The sequence below is a fragment of the Choristoneura fumiferana genome, chromosome 18 (genome assembly GCF_025370935.1).
Source record: "Choristoneura fumiferana chromosome 18, NRCan_CFum_1, whole genome shotgun sequence".
In the NCBI taxonomy this organism is placed as follows: domain Eukaryota; kingdom Metazoa; phylum Arthropoda; class Insecta; order Lepidoptera; family Tortricidae; genus Choristoneura; species Choristoneura fumiferana.
The window spans coordinates 2129851-2149488 of NC_133489.1; the positions used below are offsets into that span (position 1 = coordinate 2129851).

The 19638-nt window shown below is 39.3% G+C and overlaps 1 protein-coding gene across 1 annotated transcript in view; it reads left to right on the plus strand.

Moving 5' to 3' along the window:
• The window catches only part of Oatp26F (Organic anion transporting polypeptide 26F), a 96913-nt gene that overhangs the window by 6388 nt on the left and 70887 nt on the right, over window positions 1-19638 (plus strand). Inside the window, exon 2 of the mRNA XM_074101991.1 lies at window positions 3890-3998. Coding sequence (XP_073958092.1) covers window positions 3897-3998 — 102 coding nt within the window. The 5' untranslated portion in view covers window positions 3890-3896. The remainder of the gene's footprint in view (window positions 1-3889; window positions 3999-19638) is intronic.

Sequence of the window (19638 nt, forward strand, 5' to 3'; positions counted from 1 at the left end):
AGAAATCGGCTTAGCTGTTTTTGAGATATTGAACTTTGAAGTTTGTTTCCAACTTTTTTCTTCAAATTCAAACGGTAAAGGCGAGAGTCTTTCAAACAAAGACCCTCCAAATGGTTCATATATATTTGTGGTAGGTATAACCAAACCAACTAGGAAAGTTGAACCTCCCCCCAAAATGCTATTTAAAGAAGAGCTTACTCTTTTCTCAAAGGGCCGGCAACGCATCGTAACTCAACTTGTGCTATAGTGTCCAGTCCATAGACGGCGGTGATTGCTTTCCATTGGGTGACCCGCTTCGTTTGCTCCCATCTATAAAAAAACCCTAAACTACAGGATATCCATAGGAAGCAGCATCAATACGCCAACACCCAAACCCTGTTGTAATCGCGTACCCATATTGCACAAGGTGCGCGGCGTCCGCCGCATTATGGGTGCGCACCGGCGCGTGACCGATCGATCGATCACTGGCCGAGGAGTGTCAGGCGCAGGCAACGTTTGTTGCATATACTTACATGTCATAATAATAATTAGGACTATCCGCTAGCATCGTTTCCTTAATGTGTATTAAGGCTGTGTTTCCACCAGAGATGTGCGAGGATGTGTTGCGATGCGAGGAATGTATTGTATATTGTATTGTAAAACTCTTTATTGTACATAAAAACACATGAAAATAACAGAACACGGGATAAAATAAAAATGTAAAAAAAAATGTTAAATGTATTCATCATGAACTAATAGAGATAAGATAAGATAAGATAAAGTTTATTGCAGAAAATGGGTACATACAAGATGGTACAGTCACCGGCACCAATATCTGACATAACAAGCGTGCTTAAATATCTGATACGACTATAGAGTCGTATCAGATATTTAAGCACGCTTGTTATGTCAGATGACTGACGAATTAGGCTCTTTCCGCCAGCAGGGCTACTACGACATTCGAAAATCAAAGTTCGTGTCGTTCCTTCCCTCTGACACTTATACTATTGAAAGTAAAATATCTGACACGTCCTTCCGGCCCTAGAACTATTTCACGAAATTTTACACGGTTTTCTGTTGAAAAAAAATAATTACGTAATATTTTTTAAAAACCCCCCCTCTCCCCCAAGTGAGATTTGGAAAGATTTTACTTGACCCCCTCCCCCTCTTGAAGACCTCGCGTAATTATGGACGCCCCCTTAAATAGTATAAGTGTCAGAGGGAAGGAACGACACGAACTTTGATTTTCGAATTTCGTAGTAGCCCTGGTGGCGGAAAGAGCCTAATTCGTCAGTTACAAAATCCAAAGTATTGGACACGTAGTGTTATATTTTTTGTCAATCAAACAAAAAATTACAAAAATGAAGCGTCAAGGGTCGGGAATAGGGGTCCGTGACGTCACGCCGTGCTATAAGGTATCGACGTATGCCATCACGCGGAACTTCAACTGGCTACTGCGTAATACACCATGGACCATGACATCAGAGCTCCGTAAATAAATAAATATCGTGGGACATTATACATATAGATAAATATGATAAATAAATACTTATACATATTAAACATCCAAGACCCGGGGACAAACATTCGTATTATTCATACAAATATCCGTCCCGGCCGGGGCCGGGGGTCGAACCCGGGACCTCAAGCTTCGTAGTCAGGTTCTCTAACCACTTTGCCATCCGGTCGTCAAACGTAAAAACAAACAAACGTAGAAGTTTTGCTTCGTATGGAAATAACCTGGAACTTGTGCGGACAGTCAAACAGAAAAGTTGCCTACCTCGACGCATGTACTGCGGCAGTATGTATTCCTACCTACAGACCATCATGATGGGGAACGTGCCCGGGAAGCGAAAGCCAGGTAGACGTAAGATGCTCCGTAATATCAGGGAGTAATAGGGATTAATACTATCGAGCTGAGTTCAGATTGGCGCTTGATATGATAAGATACCGTACCCGTAGTGCAAGTTTTCGGTTACAAAATACATCTCGATCGCGTTCGTGTTAAAATCTCAATTTGTATGGAAACACGAACATCGTAAACGTTCCGCTAGAGGCGCTGTTAGTGTTTGCATACAAATTTAGATTTAAACGCGATCGAGACGTATTTCGTAACCGAAAACTTACACTAATCGCAGGACTGACTGCCAATAATGGAGTGGAGGAGAGGAGTGGCACTTGAAGAAGAAGAAGCATATTACACCATTTACACCTGTGTTTACACCACGTTTACATTGCACACAGGTGTAATGTATGTTTTTAAGCTGCTCCATCAACATCATTATCATCTCATCCGTAAGACGACCACTGATGGATATAGCCCCCCCCCCGTACACCGCCAGTTGCTTAATTGTGAACCCGCGGCTTTAACCAGGTCATCCGTCCATCTCGTTGGTGGACGTCCTACGCGGCGCTTGTCGATCCGCGGCCTCCACCCAAGAACCATTCGGCCCCAACGACTATCTGTTCTCCATGCTATATGGCCCGCCCATTGCCACTTCAACGAGCTAATTCGCTTGGCTATGTCGGTGACCCTTGTTCTTCTACGTATCTCCTCATTTCTGATTCGATCCCATAGATAAACCCCAAGCATAGCTCTCTCCATAGCTCACTGAGCAACTCTGAGCCTATTTATTCATTTAAGGTCTATAGTGAAGCACCAGGTCTCGGATAAATATTTCATCACTGGCAACACACATTAAGCTACTTACGCTCTTTTTAATGTGTAGCTAGACAGGCGCGTGCGCATGTTATGCTTCCCATGCGATTGTTTGACGTTTCGAAATATCTAGATCGTTGGTTGTCAATGAGGAATTTCTACTGTTATTGTTATACGCTCTGAATACTTGTACAATGCGTGTAGGCATGTCCTTATTGAGTTTGTTGTCTTATGTAACCGTCATTTTAAATTATTAACTTAACATTATAACCATTCTTTTGTTATATTATTCAGTATTAAATATGTTTGGGTAATTTTAGGTTGCGTTTCACTTTCTTCATATTTTAATTTTTGTATTGTTCTGCTGTAGTTTTTCTTACGCACACAAACATCACGCCTGTATTCCCAAATGGGGTAAGCAGACGTTACAGACCTACCGCTTCGGAGCCACTTTTAGCAATTTTAGGTTTTAAGTTTGTGATTTCTTAAACTATGAAATTCACTTGATTTACTGGGGTTAACCTAGAATTTCAACTGCTAATGATGCAAAGAAAAATACTTAAAAAAATATATTTAATGCCATGAAAAATACTTAGACGTGTCCTTTTATCAATGCCGAATCATTCAGAATAAATTAAAATTTGGATTGTGGCTAAACAACCACCTTGTAGAGCATCTCAAATCTGAAACTACGCACATGAGCAAATTTAAAATGCGGGCGTCATGGACGTTATAGTTATTTGTGTCACAAGGGAGCAAAATGGTGTATTTACGGCGAGGGCTTACATTGAATCCAGAATGTAGCGAAGGATTCTACAATAGAATCCAGAGCGTAGCGAGGGATTCTAAATAGGATCCTGAGCGTAATGAGGGATTCAAGTGTTAACGCCCAAGATGAAAATAATTTTGCTCCCGAGTGGCTCATACAACTTTTCACACCGCGTATTAAGAAACTTGAAAAAAATATATCTAAATATCATTAAAGAACAACCAGCATAGAAAATAGCGTGGCTTTACAATTATCAACTTCAAAAATACATTTGCAATACAACACTTAGAAAAGCCTTAAACAGAAAAGTTGCACTTTGCTCCCTCTCGACAGGGAGGAAAGTTACTTTTCTGAAGGAGAGGTGTGAAAAGTTACTTTTCTGAAGGAGAGGTGTGAAAATGTATTTGTTATTGGTCATTTAGTTTCCGTTAGACTCATGCGGTTGTTGTAAGATTTGCTGTCTAACTAATTTTATGTTTTAGATTAAAGATGGCGGAGGTGGGCGTGGTGAACAAGGCGTTCGACGCCGGCGACGACGGTTTCCACACCATCGACCTGCGCGCGCGCCGCGACGACGCGCACGCCAGACTGGTAATTAACTAAGAGGATGTTTCACCATCCATTGATTAGTGTTCCACATCGTCATCATATCAGCCATAGGCCTCCCCCATAGAGCTACAGAAGCTTCGGTTGGAAGCCTGCATCCACCGTGAACCCGTGGCTTTAACCAGGTCATCCCTCCATCTCGTTACTGACTCTCTTGTGACGTTAATTAACTATTTTTTTTGAATAATCAGTTGCACTCTAAGAAAGTACAGTAAAGAGTTTCATCATCATCATCCCAGCCTATATACGTACCACTGCTGAGCACAGGCCTCCTCTCAGAACAAGAGGGCTTGGGCCGTAGTTCCCACGCGGGCCCAGTGCGGATTGGGAACTTCACACGCACCATGAATTGCTTCGCAGGTTTGTGCAGGTTTCCTCACGATGTTTTCCTTCACCGCAAAGCTCGTGGTAAATTTCAAATGTAATTCCGCGCATGAATTTCGAAAAACTTAGAGGTGCGAGCCGGGGTTTGAACCCACGACCCTCTGTTTGAGAGGCGATAGGTCAAACCACTAGGCCACCACGGCTTATGTAAAGAGTTTATTATACTATAAACATGTCACTACAAAAGAACACCCCGTCTAAAAGATCTGCCTGTGACAGGGTTCCCATGATACACGCAAATAAATACCAGCTCTTGGATCCTCCAGAAGCGTCGACCAATCGCACTAAACTATTTCATTTCCCGAGTCTCAATTTTTTCTGAAACCATATTATTTTCGGAACTTTCATAAAACAAACCTAACTATTACTGTGTTCTATAAAACCTTAAGAAAATAGATTGAGAAAAATTTTAGATATCGAAGAAAATTGAGAGTTGGGATATAAAATCGTTTGGCAAATAAAACATTCGGGAATAATATTTATGCGAAAATACATGATGATGATAATAGATAGATTTGAATTGGAACTTTGGAACTAACCGCTCAAATTAATTATAATTAATTATTATTATTTTATTTATTATAATTAATTTCCTTAATTTGATTGCTTAATAACGACATCTCTTGTCCGGGTGTTTTTATTAATTAATTAATTAATTTGCTTAATTTGATTGCGTGGCAAAAATTTGGAATTGAAATAAAAATTACAAAAAGATTCCAAAAAACCAATCTTAAACCTTACCTAACCTATTATAGTTTTCTATAGGATGTCCATTTAAAAATTTCAGAAAAAATTAAGGCTTCAGTGGGAAAAAATTATGACAAACGATGATTCGTACAAAAATTACGGTAGGTATTGACTAGCGAAGAGTATGCCAACTATGGCGCTCCCGTTTGGCATAGTGTATTATTGGTTTTGTTCTGGAGAAGGACTTTAGTTTTGTAGCTGTACAGTTTCTTTTACCTACTACTTACAAATGTTATTTTCAAGTGAAGTAATTTTATATATCACTGCCCTGTTCGCAGTAGGTATGTTTTTTTGCGAAACGTAATTTTTAAATTGTAAAGATAAGGCTTTTGTGATTTCTATGGAGGGAAGCCAACACGGGCTTAAACTACGTTTTTTTATTAAAAAAAAAACTTATTACAATCTGTCATAAATTTATGAATTCCGGAATAAATGATACCTAGGTCATTCTTGGTAGATTTTTTAACTGGTTTACTTACATGGCGGTAGAAGCACAGAGCAATGAGCTAAACTGACACCGACTCTACCAAGTTCATATAAAAGGATGAGTAGATATTTTTAGGCTTCACAACAACCACTCATTCAATTTAGTTTCTAACTGTACTTACCTAGGTTTATTAAAAGCAAATAAAAGGGATGTTTTAAAAAATGAAGATCCAATTAAAAGGTCCTTCCTCTTAAAGAACCTTTTAAAAAAGAAGAAAAGAACCTTCCTGGCCACTCTCGATTTCCTTATAAAAGCCATAAATATGGCGCGAATTTAATTTTGTTCCAAATTCAAATTGAAGTCACGTCATCGCACGTGCGCAGTACAAGCAGAATACAGATTAAAACGAGAATGAAATACAACGATTGCTTATTCATGAGCAGAAGTTGTTATGGCTCGAGCATAGAGTTAGTTTTCGTTTAATCTTGTGTATGTTTATTATTGTATGTCTATCACTGCGTATTGCATGCAGTTCCGTAGGTAGAAAGTGTATTGTGATGTCACTTTGTCAACAGTAACATATCGTTACACTTAAGTCTTATTGCATGTTGAATTAACGTCTGAGCAGAAACCATCTTTTTCGATATTGGCGGGATAGTCCCAATATTTGAAAGCAAAAGTTTCGAGTATGCCTACCTACTTCTTACTCATTGAGCTTTTCGGTAAAGGAAAACGCGAGGAAACTTGCAAACACATAAATCCGTGATATGTGAAGTTTCTAATCCGCACCCACGTGGGAACTGCTCAACCTGAGGGTAGGTTTGTGATTAGCAGTAGGACGAGTACGGCCAGAGAGGACCATTTTCATTCAAATTGTGACTGTCATGTCAGAAATACATGTTTTGTAGCTTTAATTCAATCTGAATTAAAACATGATCATGACATGGAATTGACGAAAGAGTAAAAAAAAAATACTAAATTATTAAACGATACCCATAAAGTGTGTCTAAGGCAGTTTTTTGTTCCATCATCCTTACTAATATTATAAAAATGCGAAAGTGAGTTAATTTATTTTTTCTGTTTCGCGCCTTAATAACTGAACCGATTGCTATGAAATTTTGCCTGAATCATATTAGAAGTCCGGAATAAACAATAGAATACCTTTTTATCCTGAAGTAGTTTCGTAACAGTTTACACTGTAAACCATAACCTTCAGTTTCACCTGAAACCTTTTCCTACACTGTTATTCATAAGGGCTTCGTACTCCATTATAGTGTTGCCAATTAGCGACTTTATCGAAATAAATTAAATTTGAGGGACTTTTCACTGGCGACTTTTGGATCACTTGTAGAGTTTCAAATAATACATATATTTTTTTATGGACTAAGAAAAATTAGAATTACTTTCTATAAAAGCTCTTGTATCCGTCCATAAACAATTATCATACACTAGGCGAGGATTCAATAGTAAGTATGTAACACTGCATAAAGTTAGAATAAGTATCCTCTGAAATTGGGTAGCGTTTTTTTTTCTTCGCTCTACATAGTCATGACTAAACGTATTACAGTCAAAGATACTGGATCGCTTCGTGTTACTTCTTATATCCACCCCATATCTGCCAAAGAAATCATAGCGAAATTGATTATGAAAAGGCGCTGGTTACGCGATTCATTTCTCGATATGCGTTATCATGGACATGGACATGGAGGTTTGCAGCGCTTGTTTGCGACTTTTGACATTGTTTAGCGACTCTGATTTTACTGATGTTGGCAACACTAATCCCATAGAATAGACCTTCAGTTCATTCCTTCAGTAACCCGTGTGGGCCCGAGCCGGTAGCACGTCACGGACGCTCGTGGTCGCAAACTTACGCGTGTTCGTATTCGAATTCGATTCAAAGTTGCGTGTTGGATGCGAACGAATGAAAATGGTATTTCTTTTTGTTTCTATTGTAGTTTAGAATTAGAGAATTTTGAGATAATATTTTAAGTAATATGCGGCTCTGGATTAGGTTGTATTTTTTTAATTTAATTACTTCAAAACTCTGCCATTTACGAACGGATTTGTCAAGTTCTTGTATTATTTGCGAGAGTACATAGTTTGGAACCATTTGAATGTGAATTAAAAATAGGTACCAACCTGAAAAGTGACAAAATACGAGTGATTTTTAAGAGTTTTTGCACATTTTGATTCACAATTTTTTTTTACAGACTAAATTACAGTCTATTTACTTTGTTACCTATAAGTACGCTATAGATTTAAAACATTAGAGAGAGAGAGAGGCCCCCGGCTTTGTCACTTAAAGTTCAATATCTCAAAAACGGCTGAACTTATTTTGATAAACATGTCTAAGAACCATTGCTAGAAAACCTGCTTTCAAATAAATAAAACGGCATTCAAATCGGTCCACCCGTTTAAGAGCTACGGTGCCACAGACAGACACACAATAGCGGTGAAACTCTTTTTGAGTTGGGGTTAAAAATAAGGTAATTGATCTTGACGTGTCTTTTTATTAAAAAAAACACTTGAAAAATAAGTCAGCAAATGTATGTAACAATTAGCAAGGACATAATGATCATTTATATTTTTTTGGTATCGTAAGTAATATTAGCTGTTTTTTTTTAAAGTTTTCCCATAAAAAGCTTCGTCAAGATGGTTTACCCTTTTTCTAATGCTAAAAAAACGAAGTATAGTTGTTTGAACTATGGTCTCTCAAGCAGAGGGTCGTGGCTTCGATATTAGACTCGCGCCACAGTTCTTAGGAATTTATTAGCGAAATTACATTTATAATTTACCATGAGCTTTACGGTGAAGGAAAACGTCGTGAGCAAACCTGCACACACCTGAGAAGATATCCAATGGTGTGTGTGAAGTTCCAAATACGCACTAGGCCGCATTCAGAGAGGAGGCCTGTGCCCAGCAGTGGGACGTATATAGGCTTTGACTTCTTTCGTAGCTATCAGGAGCCCACGCATTTTCCTTGCGTGACATTTTTTCTTCACTTTCTCTTATTATAAGTTTGTGCTGTCAATTTACTTATCAGATCAAGATAAGCAGTTCCAAGTTAACCAATTTTGCGTCACGCCTGGGGTCATGACTTAACAATCTGAGTTTGAGGTCAATACCATTTGCTAGTGTAGTATTAAGGTATAGGTTTGTTTTTAGGGTCTCGTTCAATGAAAATAGAAACCCTTTTTAGGGTTCCGGAGCCAAAATGCCAAAAACGGAACCCTTATAGTTTCGCCATGTCTGTCTGTCTGTCCGTCCGCGGCTTTGCTCGGGCACTATCAATGCTAGAATAATTGCTTGCTTGCACTATTTCTTGCATAATTAATTACATTCTTGCTCACGCTCACTTGCTTGAAATAGAAAATAGAAATATTTATTCGCTCTTCCCACAGTACATAGAATGCCTCTGCCTAGATTAAAGGCTTCTCTTTTAGGCTTCATTTTATTAGTTTAGTATACAATTCTTTGACTACCTCTCTAATTTTGTTTAGAATATTTTGTACAAATGTTGATACGCCAACCCACTTTAATTTTTATGTATTATCAAACGGTGACATAAAAAGCCGTGGTGGCCTAGTGGTTTGACCTATCGACTCTCAAGCAGAGGGTCGTGGGTTCAACCCCGGCTCGCACCTCTGAGTTTTTCGAAATTCATGTGTGGAATTACATTTGAAATTTACCACGAGCTTGCGGTGAAGGAAAACATCTTGAGGAAACCTGCACAAATCTGCGAAGCCATTCAATGGTGTGTGTGAAGTTCCCAATCCGCACTGGGCCCGCGTGGGAACTATAGAACAAGCCCTCTTGTTCTGAGAGGAGGCCTGTGCCCAGCAGTGGGACGTATATAGGCTGGGATGATGATGATGATCTAATGACATCTTTATTGGTTAATGTTAGATCTAAGTTAAATTGTACCGTTTGTGCCCAGATAAACATTAAAACATAACAAAAGAAAATAAGCTTGCTTGCTTCTTTGAAATGTGTTTGATGTGTTTCCTGAACACTACAATTTTGGCCGCTTTCAAGTCTAGGGTGAATGAGCATTTACTAGGCAAGCGTGCTCCATCGTAGGCCTCATCCTCGCTTTCCATCAGGCGTGATTGTGGCCAAACGCAAGCCTATACTGTTAAAGAAAAATGGTTATATGGTTATTTAAAAGGCTATGGCTAGTAAGTTACAATATAATGATGTAATTTAAGATATATCCACGCTACCACGCTAACAAAAGTCAATAAACCTTTAGCAATCATATATTTCGAACCATTCTTCATTCAGTACATGTTGTAACTATATCGATTAGTAATTATACAGGTTCTTGTTCGACAACCTGAAATACTAGAATAGAGTAATTTGTTATTAATGTGTGTCGGTTGCCAGGTAATTGACTCTAGTCAGAATGTTTTTACAATAGAAATTGTACAGTCAGCAGCAGTAGATGAGCAGTTATGGTTATCAAAATGATCTGAACACAGGCAGTAGACTCGTATACAGGTAATTTTGAGCACCGTAACCTCTCATCCACTTCTGCGGCTGATTGTATGAAATAAACCCATTAAGTCTAGCTGTTGAATTAAAATTCCGGGATTCGCAAAAATTCCCGCGGGATTTTTTTACATCGCGGATTTTATTAATGTCGTATAAAAATCGCCAGCGCTGAATTTAAATTCCCTGGCAATTAAAAAAAATGCGTTTTTACTCAGATCCCGTGGAAATATCGGGAATTCGGGATTAAAAGTAGCGTTTGTGTTATTTCAGACTTCCAACTACGTACCTAATTAATTACATCAAATTCTTCCAGCCGTTTTGGCGTGAAGGGCTAACAAACACACACAGACACACACACACACACATAAATATAATCACAAATTTACAGTTTTGAACATGAAACTACCGTGAGACTCACTCATATTAAATATAATGACCCGGATAACTCACGTCTTAAATCAAATACAAATTTACAGATTTATGCTATTAGAAATAAATCTACAAATGGGTTTTGAAAAAAAAAAACAAGTTTTTAGCTCTGTGCTTTTTGTTTGCTTGTTCCTACTAGCTAGTTTTGAACATAAAACTACCGTGCGCTTCAGTGCGTGTGTTGCAGCAGCCACCGAGTCGCATTGCTCCTAGGAAGGGCTACGAATTAGCCCGAAACATGTCGACTAAACTAGATTTAAGACGTGAGTTATCCGGTACAATATCATTAAATATGTACTAGATAGAAATGCATTGCAAACTATTTATTAATACATTTAATTTATTACAGTAAATATCCGTACCATGTTTTTAACCCATCTCGCTAGAAAGCTGAATTTTTATACATATAAAGATTATCTTTACAAGGAATACCCTGTTTGACGACCAGATGGCCTAGTGGTTAGAGAACCTGACTACGAAGCTTGAGGTCCCGGGTTCGATTCCCGTGTCGGGGCAGATATTTGTATGAAAAATACGAATGTTTGTTCTCGGGTCTTGGGTGTTTAATATGTATTTAAGTATGTATCTATCTATATAATTATATTTATCCGTTGCTTAGTACCCATAACACAAGCTTTGCTAAGCTTACTTTGGGACTAGGTCAATTGGTGTGAATTGTCCCCTGATATTTATTTACCTAAGGACAGACTTAGTGGAATTCCCGCGGGATAGGGAGAACTGCAACAAGGGCAAACACGCGGACCAAAAGCTAGTAGAATATACAAGGAAAAAAATAAAAGTTAATACAATAATAAACAAAACAGGACATTTTTGCGGCCTGCCGCAGCGTTGTTATTCTGTTGGTACTTATTTTGTTAAAAAAAACCGGACAAGTACGAGTCGCACCGTTAACCGTGTAACCGCCCGATAATAGGTATTTCACCATAGTAGTTAACTTTTCAGATATTATTATACTTTAAATACTTATGCAAAGTAACGTAATGCTTATTTTGCTTGTTTTGTTTGTTATGTTTTAACTAACACTAGCCTAAGTTTTATTCAATGTATTACTAACTCAATGATCCAAGTTGGTCGAAAAATAAATTATTATTATTATTATTATTATTATTAAAATTATGCTATCTGATCGCTATGCCAATTTACATTATGACCATCAACATTAATGGGTATTTAGTTATGCGAAATTGCGAATTAATTTGCTACGAATTAAAAAATATACGTCGTAACCTTAGGTATTCGTTTGGGATATTGCTATCTTTATCGCTCGTGATATAAGCGCTCGCAGCCGTCCCCCCATGCCTTCCGCAACGACGTCCGTAATTTATATCGAGATAGCTGTAGGCTTTTCAAGATTTGGGCGGTTGAATTTTGGGTTTCGTTATTCGTTGTCCTCATATTATACGAAAAGTATAGCACAGAAATCAGATATATTTAACAATCAAGATATTCATTATATTTTCTATGCCTGTGGTTTTTTCGATTTTTGTAAAAATGCTTTATTAGTCTGTAATTCTCGTGCAAAGTTGACATCTTTTTTTTGTCGACCTTTGAGCTCCTGTAATTCTGATATTAAGGTACACATTTATATGAAATTACGTCGAATTACGTCTAGTCCATACTTACAAAATTTCATCTATTTCTGTTGCCTAGTTTTCAAATGAGACCGGAGCTACGTTTGTATGGAGAGTGGAACGAAGAGACTTCTCTTAAGCTTGTCTTTGCTAGCACGTCAAGTGTTTGAGAGACGCTGTAGGTACGCTGTCCTCGTAATTTCGATGAGATCACCTTTCACAATCTCGACGAAAGTGAGAGTTGCACAATGGTTCCGGCATGGCATGACGTAAATAACCTTTGACGTTGCGTCCCCTAATTCGGGATATTGCTGTCTCTTTCGTCATTCATATTTCCATCATTTTGCCATCGGGTTGTGTAGGTACGAGTTTTATTTAGTGTCTGAAAAAAATTACAATGATTTTTAAAACTACAATTAGATTAGATACTTACTGGTTTTATGCTCACTATCTGACGCCATTGTTGAGTAAGATCCTGAAGTTTAATTGTTAAAATTAGTTAGTACAGTTGAAGGCAAAAATATCTATACAACCGTAGCGTCAAATATATTTATACCTACTTATACATTGACCTTATGGTTAGTGGCAAAAAGATGTAGGTATTTTTGACGTCTTGGTAACGTACACATAAATGTATGCCCTTGACTGTACCTGGGCGACCGAAAAGTCGAAACAACAAATATAATCTTCTTCTATGAAACTTTCTCACAGCATTTTTTTCCGTTTCTGGGATCCCCTAAATAAATTAAATAAATAGCAGCTCGTTTAAAAGTAGGTATCACGATCAGGGGTCGGACAAAAAGTGCCGATGACGTCAAACCACTTATAGGATGATTTCAAATAGTATTTTTGATTTTCATAAGCAATTGGGCCAATCAACTTTTTTACGGACACTAATCTGTCCGCGACATTTTTCAAACAATCGCAGATTTTTGTGAGTAAACATGTTTTTTCTGTAATTTAATAGATGGTGTACATGAATACATGCCGTCCGTAAGTTCAACCTATAAAACCGTGAAATATCTTGTTGGTAGTACGATTTTTTGGTAACGCTAAAGACAATTTTGGTAACGCAGGAGACGCCCAAAGTGTCGGTAAAATAGTTGATTGGCCCAATTATCACTTATCATTTATCAACCTCTTTATTAAACGATATGAAACTTATTTCATTCACTGAATTCCATTGATTTATTTACGATTATTTTGTTACTTAATTAATGCTACTTTGTTACTACATGTCACACGGAAGTTTAAATAAAAACATCATCTTGTGTGCAAGATTACGTCATTTTTACGTCATCCGCACTTTTTGTCCGACCTCTGATCACGATTAAATAGATTACAGGTAAAAACAATCGTAATAAGTTTAGTACGTAATGTCACGCAGTCCCAGGCGTAAGTACTAAGTGCTTATCAGGATATCAGGCCTTTGTTTTTTTACAAACGTTTATTAACAATATACCTAATTATTTTTTTTTTATTTTTTTTTAGTTTTTAATGTACATTATGTATGTATGTAATATTGCAACCGAATTTTGCCACTGCAAACCCGTGAGATTGTAGGTTAGGCTCGGTAGTGAAATTCTTGTTAGTCTAAGAGGTGGCAGGAATTTTTAAAACGATCATGGAAACGGTTAGACTCATTTTTATGTGTTGCAGAGTGGTCTGCTGATGTGAATAATTTTGGTCTGCCTGCTCTCAGTGGGTGCAACTTTGAGATATAGCGCATAAAAGAGGCTTTATTGTTGCGAAAAAAAAACGATAACAGAAATGGTTAGTTTTAGTACATAGTCAAAGTATGGCGTCTCCTCATGTGAAACGAATTGGTCTGCCTGCTCTCAGTGGGTGCAACTTTGAGATATAGCGCATAAAAGAGGCTTTATTGTTGCGAAAAAAAAACGATAACAGAAATGGTTAGTTTTAGTACATATTCAAAGTATGTCGTCTCCTTATGTGAACCGAATTGGTCTGCCTGCTCTAAGTGGTTGTATTTCAGAGTTATGATGCTCGCAAGATGCTTAATTGTAAAGAAAATTCAAGGTAATGGTAATCAATAAAATAAATCTCAGAGACCGTTAGTACTAGAAAGCTGTAATTTGGTATAAATATATTTATCTATCACGCCAACAAAGTGATAAAATAAAAAAAATAAAAAACATTTTTTTAGGGTACCTCCCATAGACATAAAATGAGGGTGATTTTTTTTTCTCAACTAACTTTGTATTGTGGGGTATCGTTGGATAGGTCTTTTAAAACCAATGGGGGGTTGCTAAGACGATTTTTCGATTCAGTGATCTGTTTGTGAAATATTCAACTTTAAAGTGAAAACTTTCATCAAAATCGAGCGTCTCCCCCTCTAAAATCTAAACCGTTGGGTGGAAAAATTTGGAAAAATTAAGGATGGTAGTAAGTATATCAAATTTACAAGAAATATTATAACGACTAAGATTGTTTGAGAATTTGTAGTAGTTCAAGTGTTACTAGCAGCCTAAGGTATAAAACATACCTAAACTTGAAAGATTCCGTACTCCGTACACAATACGATATCCTTAGAAAAATATTAAGTACTTGATTTTTTCCTAATGGCTACGGAATCCTTTCTGGGGCGTGTCCGATACGCTCTTGGCCGCTCGTGGCCGGTACTTGTATAAGAAGTCTTCTCTAAGAAGTTTGGCTAAGTGCCACTTGCAAGCGCATGAACGACACCGTCGGAGTTGAAGCGTCGTGAAATCAGGAATCGATTACGAAATCCCCATCTTTGTTACCAAAGCTGATTACACTATAATTATAACTGATTGCCGCAGATAGTCGGGCTCTCAGATTATCGCGCTTGGTTATAAGTCACAGCGCCGTCTCAGTTCAAAGTCGTGGAGGTTTAGCCTTCACCTTAGCTCTCCACTCCTGTCGGTTAGCGGCCTCGTTCTCCCACTGAGACGGCACTATGGTGCAACTTTTCATGGTTCTCTTTAGCACGTCCTTATACCTCAAAACTTATATAATATAATGTAATCAGCTTTGGTAACAAAGATGGGGATTTCGTAATCGATTCCTGGTTTCACGATTACTTGATTTTTCTTTGTAATCCTCTACTGGGTATCAAGTGAAACGGTGAATTACCATTACATATTAAGGAGTCCGTATTCATTTATACAAATATTAGAAGCAACAAAGTCCCACGGAGAATGGCTAAAGTAGAAAGGTTTTGGTTTGATGCAACCGGGCTTTGTCTGAGGCCAACACGTGGGCGGCTCTGGGGGTGTTGTATGACACCGTGGTCGCTTCGTTCTGCACTGGGGGGACTGAGAGGATTCGGCAGCACCCGGAGCATCAGAGCAGCCCTATGAAGGGTGGTACTGCTTTCTTTGCTTAGCCTTGGAAGGGGCTAGAAAAGGTGTCCTGAAAAAAGCTCACGCCAAACACACGGAAGGTGTAGTGTAACCGCGGCTGCCTTCGCATCTTAAAACACGTGATCAAAATAAATAATAATAATACTATAAATCAATCGCAAATGAGATTTGGTGCATGGAACGTGCGAACTCTTCTTGATCGTAATGACAACGCCTGCCCAGAGCATAAGACCGCCATTGTAGCTCGGGAACTCTCTCGCTATAATATCGATGTAGCTGCTCTCAGCGAAACACACCTTGCTGATGAGGGTGAGCTGGTGGAGCAAGGTGGCGGGTACACATTCTTCTGGAAAGGACTCGCCTCGTCCGAGCCGCGAAGGTCAGGCGTAGGATTTGCGGTTCAAGGATCAACTCATTAAGAAGTTACAAGAGAATCCGGTGCACATCTCGGACCGCGTGATCACTTTGCGCCTCCACCTGGATAACAACAAATACCTTAATGTTATCATGTTGTATGTTGGATAAGCTCCGTGGAGTCACTGTATGGAGAGTGTACGACCCAGGGAGCAGATCCTTCTGTTGGGTGATTTCAATGCCAGAGTCAGACAGGACTTTATTGCATGGCCTAATGTTCTAGGTAGACACGGAGTAGGCAGAATGAACGATAACTGACAGCTGCTACTAAATTTCTGTGCACAATTTCATCTTGCAGTTACAAACGCAATGTTCAGACTTCCCGCCAAGCATTAAAACACGTGGATGCATCCAAGGTCCAAACACGCATCTGATAGATTATGCCATCGTACGCCAAAGAGATGTTTCCCAAGTCCTAATCACCCGTGTCATGCGTGGTGCACACTTCTGGACCGATCATAGGCTTGTTGTCACGAAACTTCGTCTCCGCCTCCATCCTCCTTGCCTTGTACATCTGGTAGAACTAAGCCGACGTCTCTAACCGTTGATAGGCTTACGGATCTCGGGATCAAGGAAAATATACTATGACTTGATTGCTGCGTTGCCTCTTTCTAATAAGATCATGGCGATCTTGATGCTGATTGAGGTCTGAAAGTCCAAAACCAAAACACGAGGATTGGATTGATGAGAATGATGGAGTCCTTAGAAAGGCGATTGATAACCGACGTCCTCTACGGCAGCACAGGGGTACAAAAGACAAGTGATGGCAAGACAAAGCTCGCTATTTGCAGTGGCTTGCAAATATTAATCAGCTAGGGAAGTTCTATGGTGAAATTAAAAAGCTAATCGGCACGACTTCACTTGCAAAAGTCCCACTTAAGCCTGTTAGTGGCGAAGGCCTTCTTAAAGGTAAGGAAGAAGTGCTGATGCGATGGGCAGAACATTTCAACTCTCTGCTGAACGTAGATAGGTCGGTTGACCTGGAACACGTTCGCTCAATTTCCCAACTTCCTATTGACATAAAGCTGGACTAGCCGCTGAGACAAAGCAAGGTTGTTCTTGCTAAGTATTAAGCAACAACAAAATAAGCGCGCGGTCGGAATTGATTTTATACCGGGTGAACTGCTCAAAAACGGCGTTGAGGAATTGCATACGGCCGTATGGGAGCTCTTTCAGCTGATGTGGAGAGAAGAGAGAGTCCCATCAGCCTTGAAAGTCTTATATAAGAACAAAGGAGTACTTCTCTGATGTAAGTCCCTGGGAAAATATTTGCCCGAGTCCTAATGAACCGCCTTAAGGAACTTTCTGAAAAAATATTGCCTGAGACTCAGTTTGGCATTCGACCTAATTCGCGTTACGTGTCCGCACCACCGAAGTTGTCGCCGCATGAGGTAGGACTCAATGCCACCTACATTGGCCCTGCGCAGCACTTCCGTATTCCACACACGAATCAGACCATTTGATCCTTCAAAGTTTTCGGAGGCATCTTAGGTAGAAACGGTCTAGCATGCGAATGTGCCTGCGATACACCATCCACGCTTCAGCAGAGTGCAATAAGTTAGGAACGACCATGGACATGTGCACAGAGATTTTTATGACTAGTTTAAGGTCATGCGTACAGAAGAGCTTGAAATCCAACTTATATAATGCTGCAGCTGCAGCTCCGATTTGGCTGTTAATCTGGGCGCTATTTTCTCACTGCGGCAATTACAGGAAAAGAACAGAGAGCAAAGCCGCCGCATGTGCATCTGCTTCGTCGATCTCGAGAAAACCTTTGATAGTGTCCCTCGAGAAGCTCTATGGGTGGTACATACACAGTAAGATAGGATGCACAGAAAACTTTGTGAGACTTCTCCGACTCCTGCATGACGACATGCAGTGCTGCATCGCTCTCGACAGTGAACAATCAAACTTCTTACCCGTTACCTGTGGGGTGAAGCAAGGTTGTGTGCTAGCGCGTGTGTGTGTGACCTTGACGCCGAGATTAACAGCCGAATCGGAGCTGCAGCTGCAGCATTCGGTAAGTTGGATTTCAAGGTTTTCTGTTCGCATGACCTTAAACTAGTCACAAAGATCTCTGTGTACATGTCCATCGTCCTTCCTAACTTATTGCACTCTGCTGAAGCGTGGACCGCGTATCACAGGCACATCCGCATGCTAGACCGTTTCCACCTAAGATGCCTCCGAAAGGTTTGAAGGATCAAATGGTCTGATTATGTGCGGAATACCGAAGTGCTGCGCAGAGCCAATGTAGGTAGGTTGCATTGAGTCCAACCTCATGCGGCGACCACTTCGGTGGAGCGGCCACGTTACGCGAATGTCAGAGCAGCGGGTGACGAAGCGCGTCTTCTGGTCAGAACTTGAGGATGGCAAGCGTAAGCATGGCGGACAAGTTTTGAGGTATAAGGACGTGCTAAAGAGAACCATGAAAAGTTGCACCATAGTGCCGTCTCAGTGGGAGAACGAGGCCGCTAACCGACAGGAGTGGAGAGCTAAGGTGAAGGCTAAACCTCCACGACTTTGAACTGAGACGGCGCTGTGACTTATAACCAAGCGCGATAATCTGAGAGCCCGACTATCTGCGGCAATCAGTTATAATTATAGTGTAATCAGCTTTGGTAACAAAGATGGGGATTTCGTAATCGATTCCTGATTTCACGACGCTTCAACTCCGACGGTGTCGTTCATGCGCTTGCAAGTGGCACTTAGCCAAACTTCTTAGAGAAGACTTCTTATACAAGTAAGTTGAATTAACAAAAACCGGCCAAGAGCGTATCGGACACGCCCCAGAAAGGATTCCGTAGCCATTAGGAAAAAATCAAGTACTTAATATTTTTCTAAGGATATCGTATTGTGTACGGAATCTTTCAAGTTTAGGTATGTTTTATACCTTAGGCTGCTAGTAACTCTTGAACTACTACAAATTCTCAAACAATCTTAGTCGTTATAATATTTCTTGTAAATTTGATATACTTACTACCATCCTTAATTTTTCCAAATTTTTCCACCCAACGGTTTAGATTTTAGAGGGGGGAGACGCTCGATTTTGATGAAAGTTTTCACTTTAAAGTTGAATATTTCACAAACAGATCACTGAATCGAAAAATCGTCTTAGCAACCCCCCATTGGTTTTAAAAGACCTATCCAACGATACCCCACAATACAAAGTTAGTTGAGAAAAAAAAAATCACCCTCATTTTATGTCTATGGGAGGTACCCTAAAAAAATGTTTTTTTATTTTTTTTATTTTATCACTTTGTTGGCGTGATAGATAAATATATTTATACCAAATTACAGCTTTCTAGTAATAACGGTCTCTGAGATTTATTTATTGATTACCATTACCTTGAATTTTCTTTACAATTAAGCATCTTGCGAGCATCATAACTCTGAAATACAACCACTTAGAGCAGGCAGACCAATTCGGTTCACATAAGGAGACGACATACTTTGAATATGTACTAAAACTAACCATTTCTGTTATCGTTTTTTTTTCGCAACAATAAAGCCTCTTTTATGCGCTATATCTCAAAGTTGCACCCACTGAGAGCAGGCAGACCAATTCGTTTCACATGAGGAGACGCCATACTTTGAATATGTATTAAAACTAACCATTTCTGTTATCGTTTTTTTTTCGCAACAATAAAGCCTCTTTTATGCGCTATATCTCAAAGTTGCACCCACTGAGAGCAGGCAGACCAAAATTATTCACATCAGCAGACCACTCTACAACACATAAAAATGAGTCTAACCGTTTCCATGATCGTTTTAAAAATTCCTGCCACCTCTCA